This window comes from Aquila chrysaetos, chromosome 1, assembly GCF_900496995.4.
Source record: "Aquila chrysaetos chrysaetos chromosome 1, bAquChr1.4, whole genome shotgun sequence".
NCBI classification, from domain to species: domain Eukaryota; kingdom Metazoa; phylum Chordata; class Aves; order Accipitriformes; family Accipitridae; genus Aquila; species Aquila chrysaetos.
This window is the reverse complement of record NC_044004.1, coordinates 53576385-53601484: the sequence shown is the minus strand read 5'-3', so window position 1 is coordinate 53601484 and position 25100 is coordinate 53576385. Positions and strand designations below refer to the sequence as shown.

Genomic DNA, 25100 nt, shown 5'->3' with positions numbered 1-25100 from the left:
TGAAACACCTGGAAGTAAAAATAAAATCACTCTAGCCTAATTTAGTGCTACCAAAGACAGTAGGGTGGTAAGGAACAGGAATGAAAAGGCTCACAGTCATTTAGCTACAGACAGATATGGCGGAGGAAATGAGAGCTTTGTCTCCAGAGTTGTCACTTCAATTTGGTATTAAAAAAAAAAAAAAAACAAAACAAACAACAAAACCAAAACACAAGTCTGACTAAAAAAAAAGAAATGGAAGAGCAAGTGATAGGGGAAAGCCTCCAAAAAGGACACAGGCGCCCCAGAGCCTACGTGTTGAACTGTGAGCTCCAACTGTGGTGTGGGCTGCTCAGGGAGGGTCTAAACTTTCATCTAGTACTCAGGGGGGGATGAATGCAAGTTATTTAAAACCATGGCACACTGAGCTGGCACGTCACTTTAATACACTGCCTATAGATTATGTTACAGTTCTGCTTTATAACGAACCTTTAGCTTCATCTCCAGCTCTCTGCTGAAACAGAGCAGACAGAGGGCCACAGCTTTAGGGGTTTAATTAATTAGGATTTAGTTAAAGCTTCTGCCAATCCGGATGTGCAGAAGTATTCCACAGCAGTGAAAAATGCCATAGGTTCTTGGCAAAGGGTCTCAGATTGAACAGAGGTAAAATTTACAGTGAATAAGTGAAACAAACTGAGCTTGCAACTGAATTTAACTATGATTTACAGACTCCCCATCTGATTTACAGCTTCTGTCTTCACTGCTTTTTAAGCATGAGCAAAAGCCTCATTTTAAGGCAGAAATAAGAAAAGCATCCAGGTATCCACCTGAAGCGCACTTAGCAAAAACCAAAGGGCTCGGGTGCTTTCCCAGGGGCAGTCTCAGCCAGTGATACAAGCAAATGCAAGAGGGCAGGGGAGGGAGGGCAGGGAGAGCGCACCAGCGGCGTGCCGCACAGAAACCCAGGTCAGGCAGGACGAGGGACAGGCTGTCCCATAGCAATGGCATTACCTACACACAAACTTCACGTTAAAGGGCAACATGAAAACCGAACAAAGCACCGAAACATTGCAAACCACTGCTGCTTCACATAGTAGATCAGAAATGCCGTGCTTCCATCAGGCACGTAGAACATAACAACCAAAGGGAGCGAAGAAAAAGACAACCTTTGCCACTCGTTTTTAAGTGGTATTTAATTTGACAGTGAAACTCATCACTCCTTGTTTGAGACCCCAGCGAGCGAAGGGGCTTGAAAACACACAAATCAGGTTGGTTTTCACAGTAAATTCAAGAACAATTCAGCGATCAGCATTTTTCGTGATGCTGCCAGGTAGAAGAAGGGTCAGGCCGTAGTGAACCACTGCAAGAATGAAGCTGCCCTACAGGACACGGCCTGAGCTACACCTTCCCCAGGAAGGTGCCAGCACAGATACTGCTTTTCTTGGGAGCAAGTTTTTGATCCTGGACCAAGCATTGCAGTGGGTGCTCGCAGAGACCAAATCTGCCCCAGACTAAACAGCGATGCTCAGCTATATGTACATAAATACATACTGCTCCTGAAGATTTTGGTAATAGTGCCACGATGAAAATTTTTTAAAGGCATGACTCCTGCAGATATTTGTTACCACCTCTGTTTCAGAGCTGATATGCATCAATAAAAAGCTGTACTAAGGAAACCACCTCTGATTTCTCCTTCAGCAAGGCTTTGCATGACAGCTTTCCAGTGCCTGCTGGCAGCAGGTCAGCTTGTAACTTTGAACAGAAAACTTAGTGTTGCAACATCTATCTCCTCATCGTTCTGCAGCACTAAAATAAAACATGCAGACACACATGCACATACACGTTTTTGATGTCTACATTAAAACCTAATAAATATAAAAGCCTACGTATGTCAACATGAGTCTGTTTAATACTTGCAATAACTTACAAATCAGCTTTTAAAGAACTTCAAGACATTCTTGACAATAGAAAATAGTGTCATAAATAAAGTTTCAAAGTCCATTAATAAACTCAAAACATTTTCTAAGGAGAACCAAAGTAAATTTTTCAGTGAACTGCTGATGAGGAAAAGCTTGTTGAAAGACATCTCATCCTTCCCTCAAAGGTGTGACTGTGTTTTGGTCCTTGCTTTTTTTTTTTTTTTTTTTGGTAGCCTGGCTCAAATAATCCAAGACTTTCTTTTTTTTCCAAGTGTGAAATATTTGAGGTCTGAGGAGAGCTCCAAGTCTTAGAAGAACTGGAGGAGAGGAGACAAGAAGGGGAACAAATTATAGTTGTGGCAGCATTCAAAATCAGCAGTGAAATGGAAGGGCAAAGCATATTCACAAGGATAAAACCACCTTTTTATTTCAGCTTTGCTGTAAAGGAAAAAAGAAAAAAAAATACGTAGCTTTTCAAGCAACAAGAGAGAGTAAAAAAAAAAAAAACCACAAAAAAACCACCACACAAAACCAAAAGCGTGGCTTTAGTAGAGAAACATCTGCTGAGTAATAAACAGCAAAGTATTGAAGTTCTGGGCTCACCGCTGCATTTTTTAATAAATAAACTATTACAGCAGGTTAGCCATGTAAAAACTTTTAGACAAGACTCTCCAACTGCTGTCAGAAAAGACAGTTTGCATGCTTTTCCTCCAGGCACTGTCATCACTACAGTGTCCATCCACACGCTGAAGGTGGGACCCCCGAGCAGTGTTTCAGCACCTCTCACTGCTCTGTCTCCAGAAAAGCCCCTTGTATTGCAGCAAGTCTGCATACTGGCACGCTGAGGAAGCTGTAACTGTAATCTGTTGAGCTGAACTATTTATGTTTGCAGAGTTAGTATTAAGTGCCCAGGTGGAGGGGAAAAGGAGTAGAAGGTAAAATGATTATGGTGATTGCTTACAGTAGGTGACCGCTCCAGACTGTGTGTATGCATCCCAATACCTGCATGTTTGAGAGCTCAAAATTCAGCACCTGCTTAGATATTAAAGCACAATGGGCAGAGTTGACTAGAATCAGGCATTTGCCCACAAACACCACAAAATTCCTCATGCAGCCTGAAGAAACACAAAATATTCACTCAACAGCCAAATCAGCTCTTCATTTGTCTGTAGATTTCTGAAGCCAAAACACATTAATATAAGCAATTCTCTTGAAAATTCTCTTGAAAACAAAGGTCCTGTTCATCACTTATTAAAATACTCATTTGCTAGCACCAAAATACATTTTAACATGCAGAAATAACAAGATTGTCTAAACTTTTCTTTTCTAAGCAGTAACTCTTTGTAGGCAGACTTCTCTTTGACCAGGAAATTCACGAAACTCTGCTAAGAAATATAGGAAACATCAACAGCATTGCAACAAATACACAAAGTGAAGCATTTTTCCAAGTTTTGCTTCAGATTTTGTTTCGGATTTGGGATAAATCCCCTTCCACGAGTTTGCACTGTCCCAATTAACTGCAGCATGCAAGTCAGGGGTGTCTTAGGAAATGCCCCAAGAAGCTTGGGGATGAGGCAGCACTCCGGTGGAGCTCTGCAACACTGCAGAGATGGAAAGCACGAGCTCCGTACCCAGAGACGACATACAAGAAATGCTCAAGTAAATTACTGTCCGGGTAAGCCAAAGGAGGAAAGTTCAGGGAGTATTAACATTTTTCTATCTGACGAAAAACAGACTACAAAAGGTACGAGAAACAGATTTGTCACTCTATAGCTTTCCACACGTATCCAGCTGCCAGAAATGCTAAACGGCACAATTCAAAAAGGAGGCATCATGCCAGCTGTCATATTCCTGTAAATAGAGAGTGAACCAAAGGAAGAAAGGAAAAGTTATTAAGTTTAGAGTTTCATTTAAGGGGAATGTATTAATGCCATTTCTTCCCCACAATGTGTTAGTTAAAAATCCAAAAGCTAGTTTCACTTGTGATGTAAAGCCCATTCTTACACTGAAATTCAGTTTTCAAAGTAAATGTGTTAGATATGCAGATGGCCTGTGAAATTACATCCCAGTGATAACTCTGGAGTACTGTGCTTACACATTTGTTATGTTCTGCTCTCAGTTACCTCATTTTAAACAACAGCATATGAAGACATAAGGTACATATCGTAAACATCATTCTTTCTCCTCTGCAGAAAGGGAAATCGTTAATTTACCTATATTACAATCCTGTACAGTTTACAATGACTGGGCCCAGCCCAGATATTTACACAACATGATATAGAACTTTTCCATACTTTCTTCCAGCATCTTTATGTTTTAGTGCCTTTTAAAAGTATTACAAATTTATAAATCAAGCAATATATTTCCTACACATCTTCAAGAGATGTTCAGGTTACTATTATCCACGTATCTACTTATTCCAACATTTCCTCGGGATCTTGCCTGCCGTGCTCCATCCCCTACTTCCAAGGATTTCCCACACTTGACACATACTTGTTAAAACAGCAGCAAACACAACAAGCAAAGAAGCTTTCCGGACTAATACACATTTTTCACTGTCTAAAGACTTGTGTCCCCCAGATCAGAAGAAAGCAGTGAAGCTGGTCCACGAATTCTTGAGGGACAAAGGAAGCCCAAAGCTTTATTCATTAAAGGGCTTATTTCACATAGCACAACAGTTTAGATTCAGCACACTCATGATGGACAAATTACAGAAAAAAGCGTATGTATTCATCCTCCATCTTTTTCATCTGGATGCATTGCAGGCAGAAGAGACCCACTACCCACCGCTTTCCATCCACAGAGCTCAACCTCATTATTTCACCACTGCACAGAACAGGGCACGGAGCAGCTTGTTCACACCCACACGTCTGGTAATCGGAGAAAGCAAATTAGCAGTTCAGTTCTCATTTTAAAGCACGGAGGGACCTCATTCAGCATTTCTGGCAAGTCACGTCCAAGAAACTCATGAGGCCAGCGCTCCCAGCTGCCCGCTCCTCCCCATGCCGCCGGAGGTGACACCGCAGCACGGCGGGTGACGTGCCAGCTCCTCGCCCGCAGCACCCCGCATCCGATAAAGTCCTGAGCAAGACATTCGTGCACAGCTCCGCCGAAAGCCCCCTCTGCCCTTTAACGCTCTGGGCTCGCGGCAACTTGCAAAGCCTCGTGAAAACTAATAGAAAAATACTTCCCCTAGAGTGCAATCTGTCAGAGGAGAATTCGTTTACGATTTGGCTGAATGAGTTTCAGGATACCAAGGGTTTCCTGACAGGCAGGAAGAATTATTCAAATCCCACTTGATTCCCAGCCCCACCCCCGCCTTTCTTTTGCTTTGCCTATGCTGCCACCAGAAGCTGGAGCCACCGTTAATAACCAGCCATTTTGCCCTACTTGTTTTCCTAACAGGGTCAAATTCTACTACACATGCCATGTACTGTTTATTTCTGAAGGTCTCTAGCAAGCCAGCTGCTCTGCAATTCACTTTCCTCTACCACATGTACGTGAAACTACATAAACTATGTCCCAATAAAACAGCTTTTAGACAGTCAGCAACACTTTGGTCACTATGTAATCGATTTAAATACTTGGATTTGACACATCATTTTCAAAAATTTGGAGATTTAACATGTTGTCTGTTTAATTACACACACAACCCAGGTTATAAGAGATCTGCAAAAATTTGTTTCGGGAATTAGGAAAAAAACCCAAACACGAGAAAAATATTTGGCACAGCTCTATGCCCTGAAGTCCTGAAATATTTATAATGCTACTTGACCATAGCAGCTAGCGCTGCCACCCTCATGCATTCAAAAACCATGAGTCAGGCCCTAGAAATAAGGAGTGTTTTTTAATATCATGACTTTAATGCCAAGATACACTCTGAAGTTTCGCTGAGTTTTTCAACTTACTTTTCTTGAACCTTCAATGTGACACTGAGGGATTATTTCGATGATTTAAATTGAATCCAGATTTTGATACAAGTGCATCAATGCAAAGGACTGGGAGCTTAGCACCAGCCCCCCCACCACTCCCCTCCCAAAAGTTCACGGTTACCGTGACACTCAAGAACAGCACTAGCAAGAGTAACTCTGGGTTCCTCTATAATGTCGACCGTAGCAATCTTCCCATGGAGCCCCCCCTTGGAAGGGCTGCCTAGGAATATCACTCCAGCATGCAGGAAGACAGCAAAAGAGGTCAAAGACAGCTACAGGTGGTCCTGAGTAACATCCAGCTGGGGTTGCTGGTGAGGATCTCAAAGCACTTCCTCCTCCTTATGGGACGACTGGCAAAACAAACTCAGCTCTGTTGCACTGCAGTGTGGCCCCTCTGATGACTTAGATTTTGGCTCCATTTTAGTTCAAGCCTTTCAACAACAACTCAACCTTTACTCTTCTTCCCAGTGTGAGGAAAAGGGATGGGGATGGCCAAAGTGGTATCTTTGGAGTGATTTTTAACCAATACTTTGCTTTTAGACTGTGTTTATTGCTGAACAGAGATCAACATGAGGAAGTTGCTACTTTCTTTACAAAGCAGTTTAGCCCTATGGCATTGTAACAGCCTCGTGGGGAAGTGAAACTTAACCACTCCATGCTCTCCTGAATCAGAACGGCCTGAAGTGGCTGAGGGAGGAGAGCTGCTACCACTGCCATGAAGCTGGGAGAGCAGCAGGGATCTTGTGGCAGGCTCTGAAAGATAGCCCCATGCACAGGGCTGCCAGAAACTGAAATACATGGTTGAGTCTACACGCCCAGGGTGGTCGCACGTCTGTCAGGAGACTGAAAGCCAGAAGTCACCTCTAGACCCATGTCACCACCTCCCATGTAACACCAGCTACAGAATTTTCCCTGAAGAAGCCAGCGCGCTTTTTGGTCTGGCAACCCAAAGCGTGTGTGTGCTGCTGATGGCGTCTATGCTTGTTCAGGAATCCAGTGGTACCCAAGTGCTCTCTGCTGCATAAAAGAGTGGCTTGTTTCTTGATGCTGAAGCATTTCCTGTAACTGTACCAATAAAGCAAAAGCTGCCATATGGCCTTGCTTTTCTGATTAAACAGAAACCCAGTGCTGGGCACAGTAAAGCCAGGACATACTACAGTCTGGCAAGGAGTGGCACAGTAAGTAAAAATAGGAAGGAAAAGGATGGTTACAGACTTACAATACAGTACTTAGGCAATTCAAAACAGAGGCAAGATATCCCTATAAATACTTATACCATCTGGTATATAGAGTCCAAAGCTTTCATTTGTCATTTGAACCTTTCTGAAAAATATCCTATATATTTGTTTTTAATAGTTTTGTGGGGTTTCGTAGTTTGGGTGGGGTTTGGGGTTTTTTTTTGATACCTAGCTTGTATTATCCCCTTCATTCCTGTCCCATCACACATTTTTCTGAACACTAAACCCTGTTAATGCCACAAATAATAATGGCTTCTGAAGAGCACTTCTCTTAAATGATAGCTAACAGCAAAAACACCTGGTAGACTTATTTCAGCAGTAAGACATGTCCTCAGGCTAAGGAAAGCAAGGGAAAAAAAATTTAAGGTAGTACAAATTGTGTTCTTGCAAAACTACCTTCCTCTTTATGCTAAAAGAAAAACAGGTGGCAAATTGAAGGACTCAAACCTATTTGGCAGGAGCTCAAAAAATGGCACTAGATAACCAACTCTGATTCAATTTGAATGGTTAGCAATCTTAAATGCCTAAGTGAGGTATTTCCTAACTCATAATGTCCATTGTTATGCATTATGTTTCCCAGAATTGATACTAATATTACATAAATGTCATTGCACCTAAGTCTAAACTATTTGCATGCCACCCCTCTCAAGTGTATGCTTCCCCTGAAGCACAGCAGCTACACATTCCACAAAGCTCATCTTTATCCCCTTATTCTGGATAATATTTTTCTTCATGAGGGATCCCCTCTTGTGAGGTCATAGGGAAGTTTCTTTCAAGGGAACGAGTCCATGCTGTCGGATAAAGGCTGACTTGTACTAGGTTATCATCATCAGGGCAAAGCAGGACAGGAGAATCTCTACAAAACCTCATTTGGTACCCTGCGGATACGTTCTTTGCTAAAGAGAGCAACCGAAGTCAGAGAGCGGGAATGAAGTTATTGCTGAGCTAACTGAACAGGCATAGATTAGGATATGCAATAAAACCAAATACAGAGCTGTGCACACGGTGAGCGAGTGACAGAGGAGGCATTCAGAGTTACCAGAAGCACTCAAAGCACTCCATCCTGTTGATGAGGTCAGGAACCAGTTGACGTCAATAGCTACAGCGTCCAAAATCGTGTACTTACACCCATCTGTCTCCATCACCATGCTAAAATCTTGCCTTATATTTGCAAGGAGGAAGCATGGGGGAAAACCCCCAGCACTTCAGCCTTCTCCAACAGCAGGAGGTTGTGAACTAAATTGTCAACATCGACTGGTGTTCCCTAAATCCTTACTTTAAGTGCTGCAATCAGAGTTTCCTGTGAGCAATTTCCAGTTATTTAATCCCACACCATCCAGGACAAAATTATAAACTGATCTGGGCTGTCAACTGCAACAGCAGCAGTTTTCATCAGGTCAGACATCAAAACAAATTAATGTCATTTGAAGTTTTAATAATCAGCAGTTTCTATGTTTTAAAGTTCAAGTGTAGATGTGTCAATGGAAGAAAATACTCTCACAGAGGAGTTACTCAACTGGCCAGAGAGTATCATGTTCCCTCTGACATAAGAGGGATGGTGATACTTTTATCCAGAGAGATATTGCAAGAATTCAGGTCTCCAAGATTTAAGTGCAAACCTCAAGGAAACCATCTTTAAGTTTTCACACTGAAAGTGAGTTGCATTTCTACACATACACACAAAATTTGGTCTTTCAGTCAATAAAACTACTCATCTGTATTTTGTTCATAAGCTCAATTATTTTAGTCAATAGTTCAGAATAGACAGTTTTACAAAACTACCCAAAAAAGGACCTGCTCTGAGGTACTGATCTGTAGCTTAAGAGTTCAGTAATTGCATATTGCAAAGAGAGATAAGTGGATAGAGCATCTCTACAGCTTTTCCAGAGCAAGGGGTAGTAAAACACCATCACCACATACCTAATACGCAAAGACTCCTCATCCCCAGGTGCTACTATACCACTTGATTTAGCCCTATAGTTTTAGGTATGGACATTGACTGGCTGGTCAAAGGTCTGTTTCTAATCTAGCTCTCAGGTTGTCATACAAACATCTCTGCTAGCCAGTTCTCTTATGGCTAACAATCACTGGCTAATGCATCTTTGAGAGAAAGTAGAAAGTTGGCTGGGAAAGGTCAATTGTCTCCTCTAAGCAAGTCAATGTTTCTTCCCTTCTGGTAACAACAGTCTGAAGACTCAACACTGCAGGGTGCTGAGCAGCAACGCACATCAACATAGGCTGAGCCCTAAACAAGAGTCATCTTATGGAAACAACTTATATGCCCAAAATTACATTTTTGCTCAAGTCTTTTTGCAGTGCCAAGGCTTGGGTTCTTAGCATTTACAGGATTATGCTCGATCTGCACAATAGCAAAATAATTTAGTTTACAAATTGAATCTCTCAAAGGAGATTCACGTAAGCTCCTGCTACAATGACTTTTGCTTATAGCCAGTTGCCAAAATACGACAGCTGGAAAGTGAAGGGAATAGACTGCATCCATAGCTGACAAAAGCTGTAATTTAATAAGCATTCAGTGGCAGTTTTCACAGCTTAGTACACTGACAGACATGTCCTAGCAAGTCTGGCTTCAGCACTTCTAGACTGTGCTGTCCCCAGGTATCTGCCCCAACCACTGTGCCAGCAGCCCCAGCTCCCGCGGCCAAGCCTGCTGGGCTGAGTGAGCCTCTGCTGCACCAGTCCCACCTACTATCCCTGCTTAGGGCACTGATGGTGGAAGAGTGTCATACGTGGAGTTGGCTTTGAGCTCTGACATGGAGATGCAACCATAGGTTTTCTTCTGCCAACCTTCTTCAACCAGTGATTACCACTGACAGGGGGGTGGGGGCCAGTACATGTAGAAGAAAAGTGTTAGGTATTACATGAGTTCACTCCCATTTTAGGGAACTGCCAATGTTTTGGGTTCACGCACACACACACACATCTCTGTGCATTAAGAAAAGATTTAAAGACGACAGGAACTTAGGCTGCCAGATAGGATGCAATGCTGCTGCCTGCTCTCCAACTGCTACTGCTTCCTTTGCGAGGTTGATTGGGTCCCCTGATCACTAGCTACATTGCATTTGATCAAGCCATGAATTCAGACAATCAGTCCCTCACAAAGAACTAGTACATTGTCCCCTGAGGGCTGAGTATACACTGCTTGTCAGAATACATATTTTGGGGGATGCCTTTTCATTCCTGAATAATTGCTAACAAGCCACCTTAGACACTAGGCAGAGAACACTCTTATTTGGTCTGGACTCAAAATACTGTGATTTGACGAGGAGCTGCAAAAAGCCAACAGGAAACCAGAGAAGTTACTCTACCAAGATGTCTTTGATGTTTAAAGCTTTACAAGCTTTCCATTTCCCTATTAGTCTAATAAAAGCAAGCCCAACCAAACTTGCACAAGCTCTCTGGCTTGTACATCTCCACAGTTTTTTTGCTTGCTTTTCTTTTTGTTTTTTTCCTCCCTTTAAATGCATTCAGTAAAAGAAAAACAGAACAGCACAGAAGGAATTGCTTAGATACATGAGCAAGTTGGAGAAAAGCAATCCCATTAGTCTACCTCTCCACGTCTCTCACAACGCCAACCTAAGTCTAGAACCACAAAGAGTAGAGGTAGAAATTACTGGTAAGGGAGACTCACCCTCCCCCCCAAAAAAACCCAACAATTTTGGCCTCTTATTTCACAGGAAAGAAAGAAAAGTTTCACTTACCAGCTGCATTGGATTTGGAACTACGTCTGGCTTGTCATGTATAAGATGTACATTAGAAAGAAAAAGCTTTAATAGCAGATGTACTGTAAACTTTGAGATTAAGCTGCTCTGTCTGGCAGAGGGAGCATTTCCACAGCAAAGGTGCTTTTTTTAAGCACTCTGAACAGAAATGTTCTATAGCTAGAGTTACCACCAAGGTGGTTCAATGTTTTTAAATAACAAAAACACATCTTTGTGTCTGCATTTTTCACATTTACAGCATTTTGCTTTCACTCTACAGAATTCCTTTTTTACAGTCTCAAATGCTATTACTACCAATAGAACATCATACTTAACGGAGACACTGTGATCATTTTCTCCACAGGTTTAATAAATTTTGGGTATAAGAATATCTAAAGATGATCCAATTACATTCAAAACCACAAATGCTTAACAAACAGGGAGTTTTACCCTCCTGAAATTGATTCGCTCTCCCTTAATCCAGGCTTCACATCTAAATCACTATTCAAGCCTTCAAAAGAACTATGAAATAATTAACACAAAATAAATGTTTCTGTTGCCTTCCCATGGTAAGTACTTCACATTGTTCAATCACTTGTTAGGGGAAGAACTAGATACCACATTAGATCATCCCTTAATATAGACCAGGGTAAGCCAAACTTCTTTCATATCCAGTTAACATGCAAACCATTTGACCTTTCCAACAGGACTACTAAAGACCTGGCAAGATCCACTTTTTAGCCTATGGGACGTCACACAAGGCATTACATTTTACTTCAGGGCTTTGTTACAGGCACAGCTGACAGCAATTGTGAGAGTTCATACTTTCAAATACTTTCAACAACCAGATGCCATTTTCTCTTGCTTTTACTTTTACTAAGCTTAGCTGTTTAAGATGAAGTTTCTAATGCAAGACTAACTCAGAAAGAGATAGAACTATAATAGTAATAATCCATAATAGAAAAATATTATGGACTGTTCTACTTGAAATTTTCTGGCCTACATTAAAAGAAAAAACACCAATCTTGTAAGGAACGCATAGCATCTTCCTGTTCTGAGTGGGGACTCAACACTTCGTACATCTTGGAGCTTGATAGTATATAGGCAGAAGAGTCACCCAAGTGTCACAGAGTTATTAATTTCACTCCAAGTTTTTTTGGATTGTAAACCACTGAAAACTACTGTTTTCCCTGTTAAGTAAAAATAAGGGACTGACAGCAGAAGTCTCTGTGCTCTGTGGCCCCTAACTATACTTTACACCAAAACTACTGAGTATATTCCATTGGTGCAGCACTTACTCATCTGCTTTGAGAGTGTGCATCATGATACGGTCTTCAATTTATAACATGTTATTTTGTCCCCCTATTACCTCTCTACTTGGGTCAGCATACACAAGAGATTATGTGGCAGGAACCGCACTGGTGTCTCAAAGTGACAAAAGATGAAAAGCTACTGTGTGTGGCATACCATCCCATTAACTGACAGTGTTGAAAGGTGAGTGATGAATGAAGCAGAGAAATGTAAAAAGAGGGTGGGAATATGCCTGTGCAGTGCTACACAAGTCATTTAAATCAGACTTTTTACAGCCTGTCCAGCAAGGGTGGCTTTCATTCCCCAACTTGAAACCTTAGCTCTGTTCTGCAGGAGTGTTTAGTGGCCACGGGCACATGCAGCCAGCTGGTACTTGAGTAGCGGTCAGTCACAGAGTAGTACCTGCATCTCCTCACAGCTGTATCAAACCTAACAGCATCCACGTTTTGTTTCTCTGCCTCTGTTGCCCCTTCCTACTTTCCCCAGATCTTCATTTCTGTATGTAGCTAGTTCCAAGTAAGTCATTAGAGAGGCTGCTCTTACAGCCCAAACATAGCACAAGCTCCTAATGCCTTCTTTCTTTTTCTTCCTCTTAAGAAGATGAGACTGAATTGCTACGACATAGCATTACCAGCATGACCATGCTCCTGTAGAAAACTCTTTCAACAGTTCCTGGAAGCAAACGTCATTACAAACCTGATCTACCAGCAAACTTGTCTGACAAGACCATGATAGCCCTAATCTAGACCTGTATAGCCCACAATCACCTACTGACATATTTACAGCAGTAGCTTCTCTGCATTTAAACCAGGCTAGTGGAGTTGGTGACACTCAACGTCTTGCCCATCAGCTCTGTCTTCAGCATCACACGTCAGAGCAGCAGGACAGTATAAACTCCTTAACACAAGTAAGGCTTTAAGTCAACATGGTAACTGAAGCTACTTGCACCTCAAAGGACTCTGTGCCAAAAGTTCATAGCCTTTTTCTTCCCTTCATGTCAATTCTTCTAAGGAAAGATAGTAACTCTCTCTGCAAATTCAGCTTGAGGACCTCATATAGCAAGGGAACCTGAACAGACACTTTTGTCATATTTTTCCCTACTTTTACTGCCCTGAAGACTGGAGTCATTCAAAGACTAATGTAATACCAGCCTTAGCAGTGGCCTCCTTTCCTTCTGTCTCTATTCTTCTAACAGCTACCTATGGAAGTAAACATACTTCTAGTTCTTATATTTGTTCAAGCAAACCTCAGCCTCAACTTTTTTTTCTTTTTGACCACTGGCAGGAGGAATATCACCTTTCCCATATATCCACTGCTTTAGGCACACGAGAGACAGTTTTCTCTCACACTTTCCCTTACATTGATAACATATGAAATCTATTCTTAAAAAGTCAAAACAAATGGGGGGCAGGGGTGGGGAAGCCAACAATGTTATCTCCTGGCTCCATACCAAAGCCAAACAAACAAACCTTTCAACACCATGTCTCTTCTCACAATGCCTTCTGATAGCCGTCGGCCAATGAATAATGAGAAAAACAGTTACACTAAAAATAGCATCTCCAAATGGTGGGGAAGTCGACAGAAGTTGTCAGGCCTCCAGGGCCATATACTCGTAAAGAAAACATGCCTAATTTTTTTTCAGTTACTATTCAATAAATGGTCCTGCTTTTTGGCCTCTGGAAGGACTGCCAATTTTGCATCTGCTCTGAACATCTAATCAGAGTTTATTTTTTCACTACATCTGTCTTTGAGAAGTGGACACTGCAAACAAATACTTTAGTTTTTCCATCATGAAATATTTAGCTTGTACTCCTCATGCTGTAACTGTCACTTATAAGGGGAAAAAGAGTTACCAGAATTTTTAAATGTAAAAAGAATATGTTCACACATCATATCAGATATCCCTCAGCTACAAGCTATTTGGTTGCTTTTTCCCCCCAGTACAGCCAGCTTCACTTTTGGGGGAATGACATCAGTAGAGGAACTATTTTAAAATAAGTTAGCTTCCTACTTGGTCTGAGAAGGTTGTCTGACAAATAAGGTCATGAACAGATGAGATGCAGACACTTCTCTTCTGCCTCTTCTCCCCTACACCCTCCCTTCTTTCCAACCCCACTCCAATGATGGTTTGTCTTGCTTTAAACTGCACAGCAGAACAGGCAAGGGAAGGAAAACAAATGGTCAGGGGAAACATAGCCCGCTTCCCAATTTTCAGTACAAAAAGGTTAAACAGCAGTGGGAAAAGAGGCAATCAGGAAATTACGTCTGTACCAACTGATCTCTCTTTCCATCTTCAAGTTAAACTGAGGAGCTCTCTAAAGGAGGTTGTTGCTTGCAGGCAACTACCCAAACTCTTGACACACTAACCAGCACTCTTAGGACTTTCAGAAAACTCGCTCATATTAAACCACTTGTGCAGCCAGGAGCTTTATAACTGACCATATTCTACTCGGTTCCCAAAGAAAAACCTCTGCTCTTTCAGGACTCAAAGCAGAGAGGATACAGATTTTAGCACTAGTAGCTCGTTTGCCATTCTCAGTATTTTTATTTTTTTTTCCAGCAAACCACATCTTGTAAACAGAATTAAACAGAACAGAATAGCACTTCTTGCTTTGTGTCTTGGCTAACCCTATCTATTTCATAAGCACTGACAGCTTCTGTAAAAGACAGCATTTATTGCCCTAGGAGCAGGATCAGCAGGTAAGCGCTGTGACCTCTGCCGGTACCTCTGACCCTGTGCCAGGAAGTTGCAATAGTGGAATACATCTTCAGCTGTATTTTGTGCGAACCACCACAACTCCGTAGCAAATCAAACCAGCACAGCAATGCCAGCAGCTGCCAGTTAGGGCTTAGTTAGTAGCTCTCAGTAGCTTCCAGGATGCAGCGTAAAGTTACCAACACAATTATCACTGGCCAGGCCAGCAGTTGTTCTAGTGTTTCTCTCCTATTTCACATGCTTGCTTGAAAGACCACTTCCTCAGTCTCCCACTCAGTAACTTATTTCATACTTACACAAAACTTGATTTTACTGGAAATGACACATATAGCTTAATAAAATAATTCACACAAACACAAGGGCAAGAGGCTTAGCCAGACCCCAGTCAATCAAAGCTGACATGCTCTAGGTCCATTCAAAGCATCACTTTCCTTTATTCTCTTCTCATTAACGTTATTTTCACAGATGTTAAAGACTTTAAAATAGCTTGCTTCCAAATATTAACAAGGCCAGACGCCAACCCCCTGAATAAGCAAACACTATGGAAAACCAACCATACATGCTCCATCCGTGCGGACAACTTGCTGGGTAACCATGTATGTACCTGAGCAGGAAGGAAAGAAAACGGGAGAGCAGAGGAGACGACTCCTCCGATAGTGAGCTCCCGATACCAGCACAAAGGATGTCAGTGTGCTCACACGGGATGAATAGTGAGCGGGTGATGTGCTGCACATGCATTCCTCACTTCATCCCAAGGTGGGCTGCTCTTCCACCTACTCCCTGGGTGTACTGCTTGCTGACAGATTCATTACCCTCAGTCTTCCATCAACTATAAGCTTGCAACAACAACACAGAAAAACATATTTGAAACAGATGAAATAATGAAAACTGAAAAACTGCAAAGAGAAGGGGCTATTTATAAGAGGTGCTATTTAAAAGGGGTTTGGTTTTTTTCCTTTGTTTGGTTTGGGTTTTTTTGAAGAGGCAAAGTGACCAGTGAAGCAGGAAGAAGCAGGGCGGGTGGGGGTGAAGAAACACACTGAAAGAAGTTGCAGTAGAAAAACAGAGCTGTCAGTCAGGTCAAGTATTTCAGGAAGACTGTATTCCATTTTATTCTTACAGTAGGAGAAAGACAAACAGCGAAACATCTTCTGAAGGAAGATGGCTAGAGTTCCCAGCAGGATTGAACAAAAAAGTAACTTTTAAATACAAGAAAATTTCCTGTTGTATTTGCATTAGGTGGGAGGGTATATATTGCACACAGGCTACATTACTGTTCAAACTACAGTTTCACTTCAGTATTTCCTTGTTCCTAGTGGCAAATACTGCAGTAAAACAGAGACAAGCACTGTTTAGAGACTGCACCACAAAAATTTTATAGGCTACAAACATTTCAAGCGTACATTTAGAACAAATATCTAAACCTCTCACAGGTCATCACAACATAACGAATACACCGTCAATACCAAACACTATTTATTTCAATCTGCAGAGGAGGACAGCAGTTTTGACAATTCTAATGCTACAGTCATGCTTACTGAGTTTATTCTTATTATGTTAATTAAGCATTGGGAACTAACCAACTCCCCCAAAAGTAAAGCAAATATAAAGTTAGTTCAAGCTCTAAAGAAGTGTGTATTATTTTAAAAGCTACCGTGTTCCATGTAAACAACATAGACCATGTTGTAGATATCATTAACCCCAAATTCTGTAAATGTAATACTTAGCATGCCCAAAAGCCACTCCAGAAATCCTACCTAGCCGTGCGTTTGCATTACTTTATCTCCAAAACTGCATTTCTTTATTCTAATTCAGCAGAGGAAACAAACTCTTGCACAAACAAATCTAGAAGGCAAAGATCTATTGAGTGTAGACCAATGTTATTCCCAAACTGGACCTATCCTTAGCATCAGTAAGATTTATCCAAGACCACATATCTACGTGGATATCAGCAATAGCGGATCACTTATTATTGGCAATCATGATTAAAACCAAAATAATTCAGCTCCAATTATTTTGGTCTGATAGTCTTTTTTGACCCAGCTGGTGTTTAACAGAACATCCTGCAACTTGGAAATGAGTTTTGTTTGGAAATAATTGAGAAACAAGGCGGATCCATGATATAATTCTTGCGGTGTAGCCAACACTCAAAGTGTTGGGACAATGCCTCCCACATCTACCAGGTACAGATGGAGACGCCCATTAAGTAGCTGACTTTTCAGTGGTCTGTGTTGATTCAGAAGCAACCAATTAATTCATATGAAGACAATCGCATTATGGCAAACGTCGTTTCACATGGCTACATATATTACAGATAGATGGATAGATATTAAGCTTTTTCTTCCATAAGGAAAAAGTCTGAATCTTAGTCATTTCCTACAATAGCTACTTTACAGCTACCAGAACATAATTTAACCTTGCATCTCAGTAATTTGTTCTTATCTGCTCTAGGTTTCCATTTTTTCAGTTCTGCATTAAAACATAGGTCTTGAATGAATAAGGAAAACAGCTGTTTCATTAATTAATGTAAAATGCCATGAGGAAAAAGCAAGAACAGCAACTCAGAATAATCTAAGTTTGCATACCTCGGCCCCAGTAATTTCGGCCTTCTTCACTGCAGGCTAACCAATCTCTCGCTACACAAGTACCACTACAGAATAAACTACCTGGAAGCCCTACAGTACAGTACCTGTGGTGGCCTGAGCCACTTTAACACTTGGCTGTCAATAGAAGATGGAGATCTACCACCTCAGCCCACCCTTTATTCCTGGCTGAAGGGTAAAGATCAAACTGTTTTACTTGCAGAGCAGCTTTCTTCCCGCTGACCCCCCTTTCGCGAGAGCCATACCCCCCACACACACTCAAATCACCCCTCCCACGCCGCAGCAGCTTCCCGATGTTGGGTTCCTGACCTGTGTAATGGCACGCTGCAGGGCTCAGACAGGTGCCTTCGCAAGGTAAGGAGGAGGACTCTGAAAAGCCACCCCGCTGAAGTCCAGCCAGATACAAGCATACGTAACAAGTACTGCACACATTTTTCTTGTACTGATTTATGCCACTAACTATAAGGCTATATCCCCAACATCACATATATTACTTACCATGGCATGTGTACAGCTGTATAAGTATACGTAGCAACTTTAAAGCACCAAGAGCCATTTTAAGTGACAGCCATAACCCTGCAATAACTGCTGCAATTGGTTTTGATGTTGCAACTAGTCTACAATATACTAGTTTACAAAAAATCAAATGTTACTGCTACACCTAGCATTAATGTTATCCTGATACGCCTTAGCTGACTTTAAGAATTTCAACTGAAGAACACGTAACAGGCTCATTTTACCTTATAGAGGCAACAAGGAATATTCCTATTTAAACTGCATTCTGTACAAAGCCAAATGACTTACTAAAAAAAACTTTCTTCCAAGGAACCATACGAGATCTTAATTTGTTTAAATCATTAGTAAAAAGAGATTAACTTTTCAGATAAACAGCTTTTGAAACCAGTGTATTTTCTGTGCTTCATAAACTGTACTTTATTTGAATTTAATTTAAGGAGTTTAAACTACAGCAGGAAATTAGCCCTCAGCAACACAGCCAGATTCATCCTCAGCATCTAGAGGACAAATTAAAAACAAAACAAAACCAAAAAAGCCCTCCTTGCCAAAGAACACAATTCTGCTGTCTCATTACTGTTTTGCTAAAATAATTTAATTAGCAGTCCTCAGATACAGGAAGGCATTTATACTTCATCAGGAAAAAAAAGGGCTGGGGAGGGGAGTGAATGGTACGCGCTGTTCTAGCATACCAGGAACACGGCGTTGAATTCTTCCAGCTATTGGGCCAAAGCTGGATTGGCATACCAGAACTAAGCACATTTTTTGATCCAAAGAGGGGGGGGGGGGGGGGGGGGGGGAGGGGGGTGGCACCAGGCAGTCTAATATTTGCATACTCTTAACTGCAAATAAGAAAAAACAGTTCAGTTGAGGAGCAGTGCTGAGGTATAATAGGTGAATTGGATATTGTGCTTTCCCCTCCTGTACATAAAGTCCTAAAACCACCCCAGTCCCCATCTTTCCTTATCTTCTGCTCTTGTGGGCGCCGACACCTGTCATTAGGGAATCCCGTAACTGAGGCTTTTATACGTAGCTATTTAGGCCAATTCCCCTAGGCTACTCCATGCGACAGCATATTTGATTCCTGCAATAAAGTAGTAGTCTAGGCTAATTTCAACATATGCTTCCTCTTCAGAAACTTTTAGATGGGAAGCTTGCTTACAGCAGGAGTGCACAGGACTGCACTCTAGATCTCCAGGACAGCAGAGGCCCCTACAAAAAAGTACTACCCTTTCCTAAAACTAGTTGTATACTATGGTTTACTGCCTACAGCGCTTAATTGCTCATCAGTACCTTGCACAACTACCCTACGCAGGCAAGAGCCTATGCTTTTGCAAATCCTTGTCATGAGAGCACTTCTACCATCAAATCAGAAGAGTGCTATCTGCATCCCTAGTTCAAGTTTCTCATTAGTGGAGGAGTAACCAGCTACAGAACAAGAAACTGAATTAGAGTTTAGCTGGAAAATCCCCAGAATTTGGGAATAAACTGCTTCCCAACCCCTTTTTGGCTCAGATATCAGCTGTATTCATCTGCACACAGGCATTTCTACAGCTCTCCAGTCCATTTTAGCCATATAAAAATAATTTCGCAGAGCTAAACTATATTTTAACTTCACCAGCATAATCCGCAGGTGGATAGGATAAGCCAAGTCTAAATGAACTTGCAGAGTTTGAATCGCTAGTTGAGATTAGCTAAAAATATTGCCATGATGCATAAACCCAAATAGAAACCTGCTCCATCTCCCAGGGCAGTATCAATTCTGCGGTCCCAACAGGTGTGAAAAATAATTCATCTTTGTCACTAAACTATTTGAATATGCAGGACGGGGAGGAGACCTGTTGACAGAGAAGGGGCCATTTGTACATAAATGCTTCCATGCTGCAAACCAAATAAATTTAAAGGTGCCAGGGTATAGAGCCATCAGAAGCCAGTTTCTTCACCCAGAGATTTCCAGTGATCCTATAAATTCAATACTGCAAAGTTTGTCCCTACATTTTATGTGTGAAGTGCTTCAGCCATCTGAGGAAGGCTTTGAAACTCAGCCCACACTGAAAGACAAGCCTTCCCTGAAAATGTGGTTTTAAAGTAGGAAACTAGTTAGATAGTGCCTGGGTACAAAGATCACATTTGTTTTGACTTAGATCCTCAAATCCTTTGAATACCAGTTCAGAGCACATACGCTATAAAACGCTCATGAGAAACTGGTACGTTCACTCAGGCACATATTGATGAACTGCTATTTACAACTACTGTCATTTAAGTGCCTTTTTGTTGTAAATAGTGGGATTTGCAAGAACAGACACCAAAAGATCCTCAAGCTGCTGAATAAACAAGGGTAACATGAGTGATTTTTCCCCGCTGCCTCCCGTTTGAACTGGGCTCAGTCCCGCACAGAAAATTGCTTGTTTCCTGCCAGCGTCCAACCTCTGCATCTCTGTTTTCTGGGTGGGAACAGGGAGAAGAATTCAAGGGTGGTTTCTTTTGTTTGTTGCATAAATAAATGCAGATAAAACAACCATTTCAAATGAACGCGTCCTTCCTAAGACAATTTAGTTGGAGCTTTCAGACGATAAAGAAGATTTATTTTCCCAGGTCCCCCCCCCCGCCCCCAACAGCCCTCCATGCCACGGGGCAAGTTGAGCCCAGCTTCTGTAATTAATGGCTTTGCATACTTATGTCAAAGCCTGAAGGTTGCAGGTCAGCCACAGCATAACAGATACCCACATGCAGGAAAAGAGGCAAATGCACTTACCCGAGAGATAGACAGAGGCACATTGAAATCCTTGCCCCCTTGAAGTCTGAAACCCCAAGGAGCCGGGCCGACCAAAGACACGCTGTAGTTGCTCATGATTTTTAGTATTCAAGGATCAAATCCAAAGAACTGATGCCTGTGGAAGAGGATTAGGGTATTAATTTAAAGATGATAAAAACAAAAGGCACTGTCTACCATTTTGAAAGCCTTCCTTCTTTGTCTGTGTTCCCCTCCATAGTATAAAAACAGCCAAAAAAACCCAAACCAGGTCTGTTGTTAGTTGTGCTTTTATTCTGCACGTGTTGTTTTCCTCCATAGCTCAGGAGAAACATAACTAGGGAACCGGTAACATGAACTTGGGACTTTGAGATGTTTGACAACTACATCTTACTAACAAAACACTGTGTGGGGGGAAAAAAACCACCCAACATTAAAGGTCATCTTAAAAAAAGTCAATGTTGAGACAAGCATGAATTGACAGTATCCCTTAAATCCAAGTATGGAAGAAATTAGCACTACTGGCACATTCATTTCTAACAAAATGAATTTCATATGCTGCCATGTCATCAGCTCAAAGCTTGTTTCTAAACACATTATGTCTTGGCAGTTTCAAAACGATGTCAAAACATCACAACTTTGAAGTTAATCAGAAGAAAATAAAATCCCTGCGACTTTTTTATTTTTCTAGCATAGCTTCATATTGGTAGAACAATGCTACAGACAAAACAGATATTAAAACCAACCCTCAAATGAAAGCTGTGAACTAAAGCGAAATAGCCCCGGCCACAACTCGGTGCTGAAGAAGCAAAACCCAAGCATCTCCCTCCCCACAAATGTGGGCGACAAATTACCTTTAAAAGGCAACCGAGGCACTTAATTGCCGTTCAGCGTCAAAGGTAAGGGCTTCAGTTTCACCTCGGGTAAGTAACATTACAATGACATCTTAGGTAGTCGATGCCGTCTATTTTTGTATGGTTGAAGCCAGGCAGGAGCACACCAGGGCGGGCTGGTGTAAGACTACACCGGGGCACAGCCAGATTCCATACTCGTATAGGGACATTTAAGGTGGACCTTCAGCCGAGCAGAAGCAAGCGGGCTGCACACCCCACCGAGCTCCGCAAAGCTGAGGTTTTAGCTGTTCATACACTGCGGGGGGGGGGCTGCGCTTTTTTTTTTTTTTTTTTTGTGAAGGCGGTGGATTTTTGCAAACGCAGCCCACCCTCACAGACCATCAGAGCGGGGCTGTCACACAGCCCCCGCCGGTGCAGGGGTGGCCACTTTAACTCACATTTCGGGGTTCCCCTCCGTTTCGGGGTTCCCCTCCCAGAGCCGCAGCGATCCGCTGCTCAGACTTGTTTCCAAACCAAACGGCAAACTTTATCCACACCGACGGCCGCCCAGGGAACCAGAACAGAGCTGCTCGCACTGGGCAGGACAAGATGCATATTGGGAAGCAGAATTCGGAGCTGGTAAGAGAGGTGCCTGGGTACCTGGGCAGCTCCTGACATGCCCCTGCACGTTGGCATCCAGCGAAGAGGCAGCTCTGACCCCAGGTGCTGACTCAACCCCCCCTTGAAAGCCTCAACGAGCACCGATGTACAGAGGGGGAAAGACATGCCGCTGAGCTTTCATGTGGCTGAAGAGGAAGAAGAGAAACAAAAAGCCTCTGCCAAGTTTGAGCTAGGACTCTCAGGGGGCTCGCTCACCGCTAAAGCGAGAACTCCAAGTCGTTTAATTGCTCTGCGCACTGAATTCCTTACAAAAAGAGGATTTTAATTAGTCACAGATTCCTTTCCATGTAAAAATACGAATTCTTTTCATTCCCTCTAAATGAAATCCACTGCAGTGACAGGTCACTATAAATTAGAGACCGCAGAAAAGCAAACCACATCTAGTGACCAGCACACATACAGTTCATCGGCACAGGCAGAAAGCGTTACCTGTCAGTTGAAACTGAAGCACTTGTGTAGCGCTTTTTTTTTTTTTTTTTTTTAACTGAGTAAAAGCTAGTTACAATAGCAGACCCAGGAAAAGATTAAGTTACGCTAGAAAAGGATACTGTTCTTTTTCATTTGTAGCAACTACAAATGAAAGGGAAGAGACTGCATGCTGAAATGCCACGCATCACACTCGGCATCACTCATCTTTCCTTTCTCATCCCCTCGATTCTGCCATGTCTGCATCTCTCGACTTACAGATACACCAGGCAGGAATGGCAGACAAAGGAGATCCATTCAAAGTTTAATTTAACTAATTTCTTCAAATATGCTAGAGCAACATCCAAGAGAAAGCATTGCAACCCGCTAACCCCGCTTCATGTGGGGAGCATTACACAAACCAACCAGCTAAGGGTGAGATTGTGCAACTTCCATTTAGATGATCAAACACTTGGGGGATCTACTTCTGGAGGGGGGAATTTCAAAACCTAAGCAGAAACCCTCACCTTCACCACTGCCCGCCGGGGCACAGACCCGCAGGAGTGGCTACCGGGCCTCCTGCCCCGCCCCCCCCCCCCCCCGGGGGGGGGGGCTGTGCCGGGGGGGGGGGGGGCCACCGCCAGCACAAGCCCCCGTACCCCCCAGCACCCCCACAAAAACCCTCCAAGCGCCCCGGGACGAGGAGCCCCACGGCTACCGCGGGCTGGGGGAGCAGACAGCCCCACGGAGCGCTGGGTCTCGGTCCAAGGCGTCCCCGCAGCCCCAGGAGCACCCCGGCGTGCAGCCCCACGGGTGCCACAAAGCCTGGGGACCGAGGCACCCCAGAGCCCCGTGCCCGAGGCACCCCAGCACGCCCAGCCGCGGGGCAAGGAGCCCCACAGGTGCCCCACGGCCGCGGGACAAGGCACCCCACGGGGCGCTCCGAGGCGCTGGCCCCGGGGCCGGGCGCTGCCCGCCGCGCTCCCCGCCCCCCCCCCCACCGCGACACCGGGGCACCGCCGACAGCCCCGGCCCAGCGGCCCCCCGCCCACCGCAAACCGCACGCCCCGCTTGAAAAGAAATTAAATTAAAAGTAAATAAAAAATAAGCACCGTGAAGCTTGAAAAACCCCGTCCAACCTGCTGACTTTTCGCTTCACCCCCCCCCCCTTTTTTTTTTTTTTCTTTTTTTTTTGTGTCTCTCTCCTCCTCCCCCCCCCCCGCCCGCCCGCCGCGGCCGGGCCGCCACTCACTCACCCAGCCCGGCGGTGCGGTGCAGGTCGCGGAGAGTCTCGGACACCCGCGGCGCGTCTGGGAGGCGGCGGGTCCGTCCCCCCGCTCTTGTTTTCACTTCCGTCTCCCGCCGCTCCTCCCCCGGCCCGGCCCGGCCCGGCCCAGCCCGGCAGCGACGGACGGGACGGGACGGGACGGGACGGGACAGACGGCGGTGGGGAGCGGAGCAGGGGCTGGAAAAGCTCATAAGCACCGTTCCCGGGCCGTCCCGATTTTTTTTTTTTTTGTGTGTGTTTTTTTGTGTGTTTTGTTTTGTTTTGTTTTTTTTAATAGGGAAATGCACACTTTTTCCCTCCTTTGCTGTACACACAAATAACTCAAGGCGCACCTGTGAAACGCAAGGGCGAGCGGGGAGGGGGTGCCGGCTCTCCGTGTGCTGAGGGAAGGGGCTGCTGTGCTGGGCGGGGGGTAAGCAAAGGGGCCGGGCCCCCAAAGTGCCCCCCAGGCAGCCCCCACTGTATCGAATGTACAGACTCCTCAGTACAGCCCCACATACGCTGCCACAGCTGCAGGGGCAGCCTGCAGCAGACCTTGCAAACAGAGGGAGTTTGGTTTATTTAACGTGGAGTAACGCGAGGACTGACAGGGATGTACACTCGCCTCCTGAAGTACATCAAAGTGGGGAACAGCAGCGAGGCAGAAGAGCTGTTCAAGCTAAAAGACAAGGCTGGCACAAGAACAAATTGGGTGTAAAGTGGCCATGAATAAATTCAGCTCAGAAATTAGAAGGGGTCCCCAGCAAGGAGGAAAGGGAGGTTTCTGGCACAGCCTCTCCATAGAAGTGGGTGCAAGAAATCAAACTGGTTCTAAGGTGATGCTTGGTCAGATTACATTATACGATCCGCTTGCCTGCGAGCAGAATAAGTATTGAACAGGGAGGCTCTCAGTTTGACAGTCCACAAGCTTGCTGGGTCTGGAGCAGGACAGAGTCGCCGGGAGAGCGGGCTGCTGCGCTCAACGGGAGGAATGGGCCGAAGATGAAGCGATAGCACTTCGGTTTCGTCTTTAGCTGCGCCTCACAGCTAGGTGAGGCTTGAGGCTCCTGTCATATTTCACACGCATTAAAAGTTATTACACGTAAAAGTGGCTGCGAAAGAAAGGTGCATCTACTTAACAGTACCATTAGCACTGTAATTCAAAGGATTTCAATCCCCTCTTCAAGCATGCCTATACTGTGAAGAAAGAGTGCAGAAGAAAGCTTTAAACT

General features: G+C 43.6%; 1 protein-coding gene across 18 annotated transcripts in view; it reads right to left on the bottom strand.

Annotated features, from left to right (window-relative positions):
- The window catches only part of PDLIM5 (PDZ and LIM domain 5), a 133739-nt gene extending 109765 nt beyond the window's left edge, over nt 1–23974 (bottom strand). For 13 of the 18 annotated variants that reach the window (XM_030010341.2, XM_041122194.1, XM_041123208.1 and 10 more), the window contains exons 1-2: nt 23858–23974; nt 20686–20821 (exon numbers count right to left, since the gene is read on the bottom strand). In XM_030010341.2, the coding sequence (XP_029866201.1) occupies nt 20686–20781 (96 nt within the window). In that variant the 5' untranslated portion in view covers nt 20782–20821; nt 23858–23974. Of the gene's footprint in view, nt 1–20685; nt 20822–21428; nt 21451–21536; nt 21730–22175; nt 22595–23849 lie in introns of those variants that run through there. The other 5 variants (XM_041124259.1, XM_041127979.1, XM_041118181.1 and 2 more) reach the window with 5 other exon arrangements.
- Between the last annotated feature and the right edge of the window lie 1126 nt (nt 23975–25100).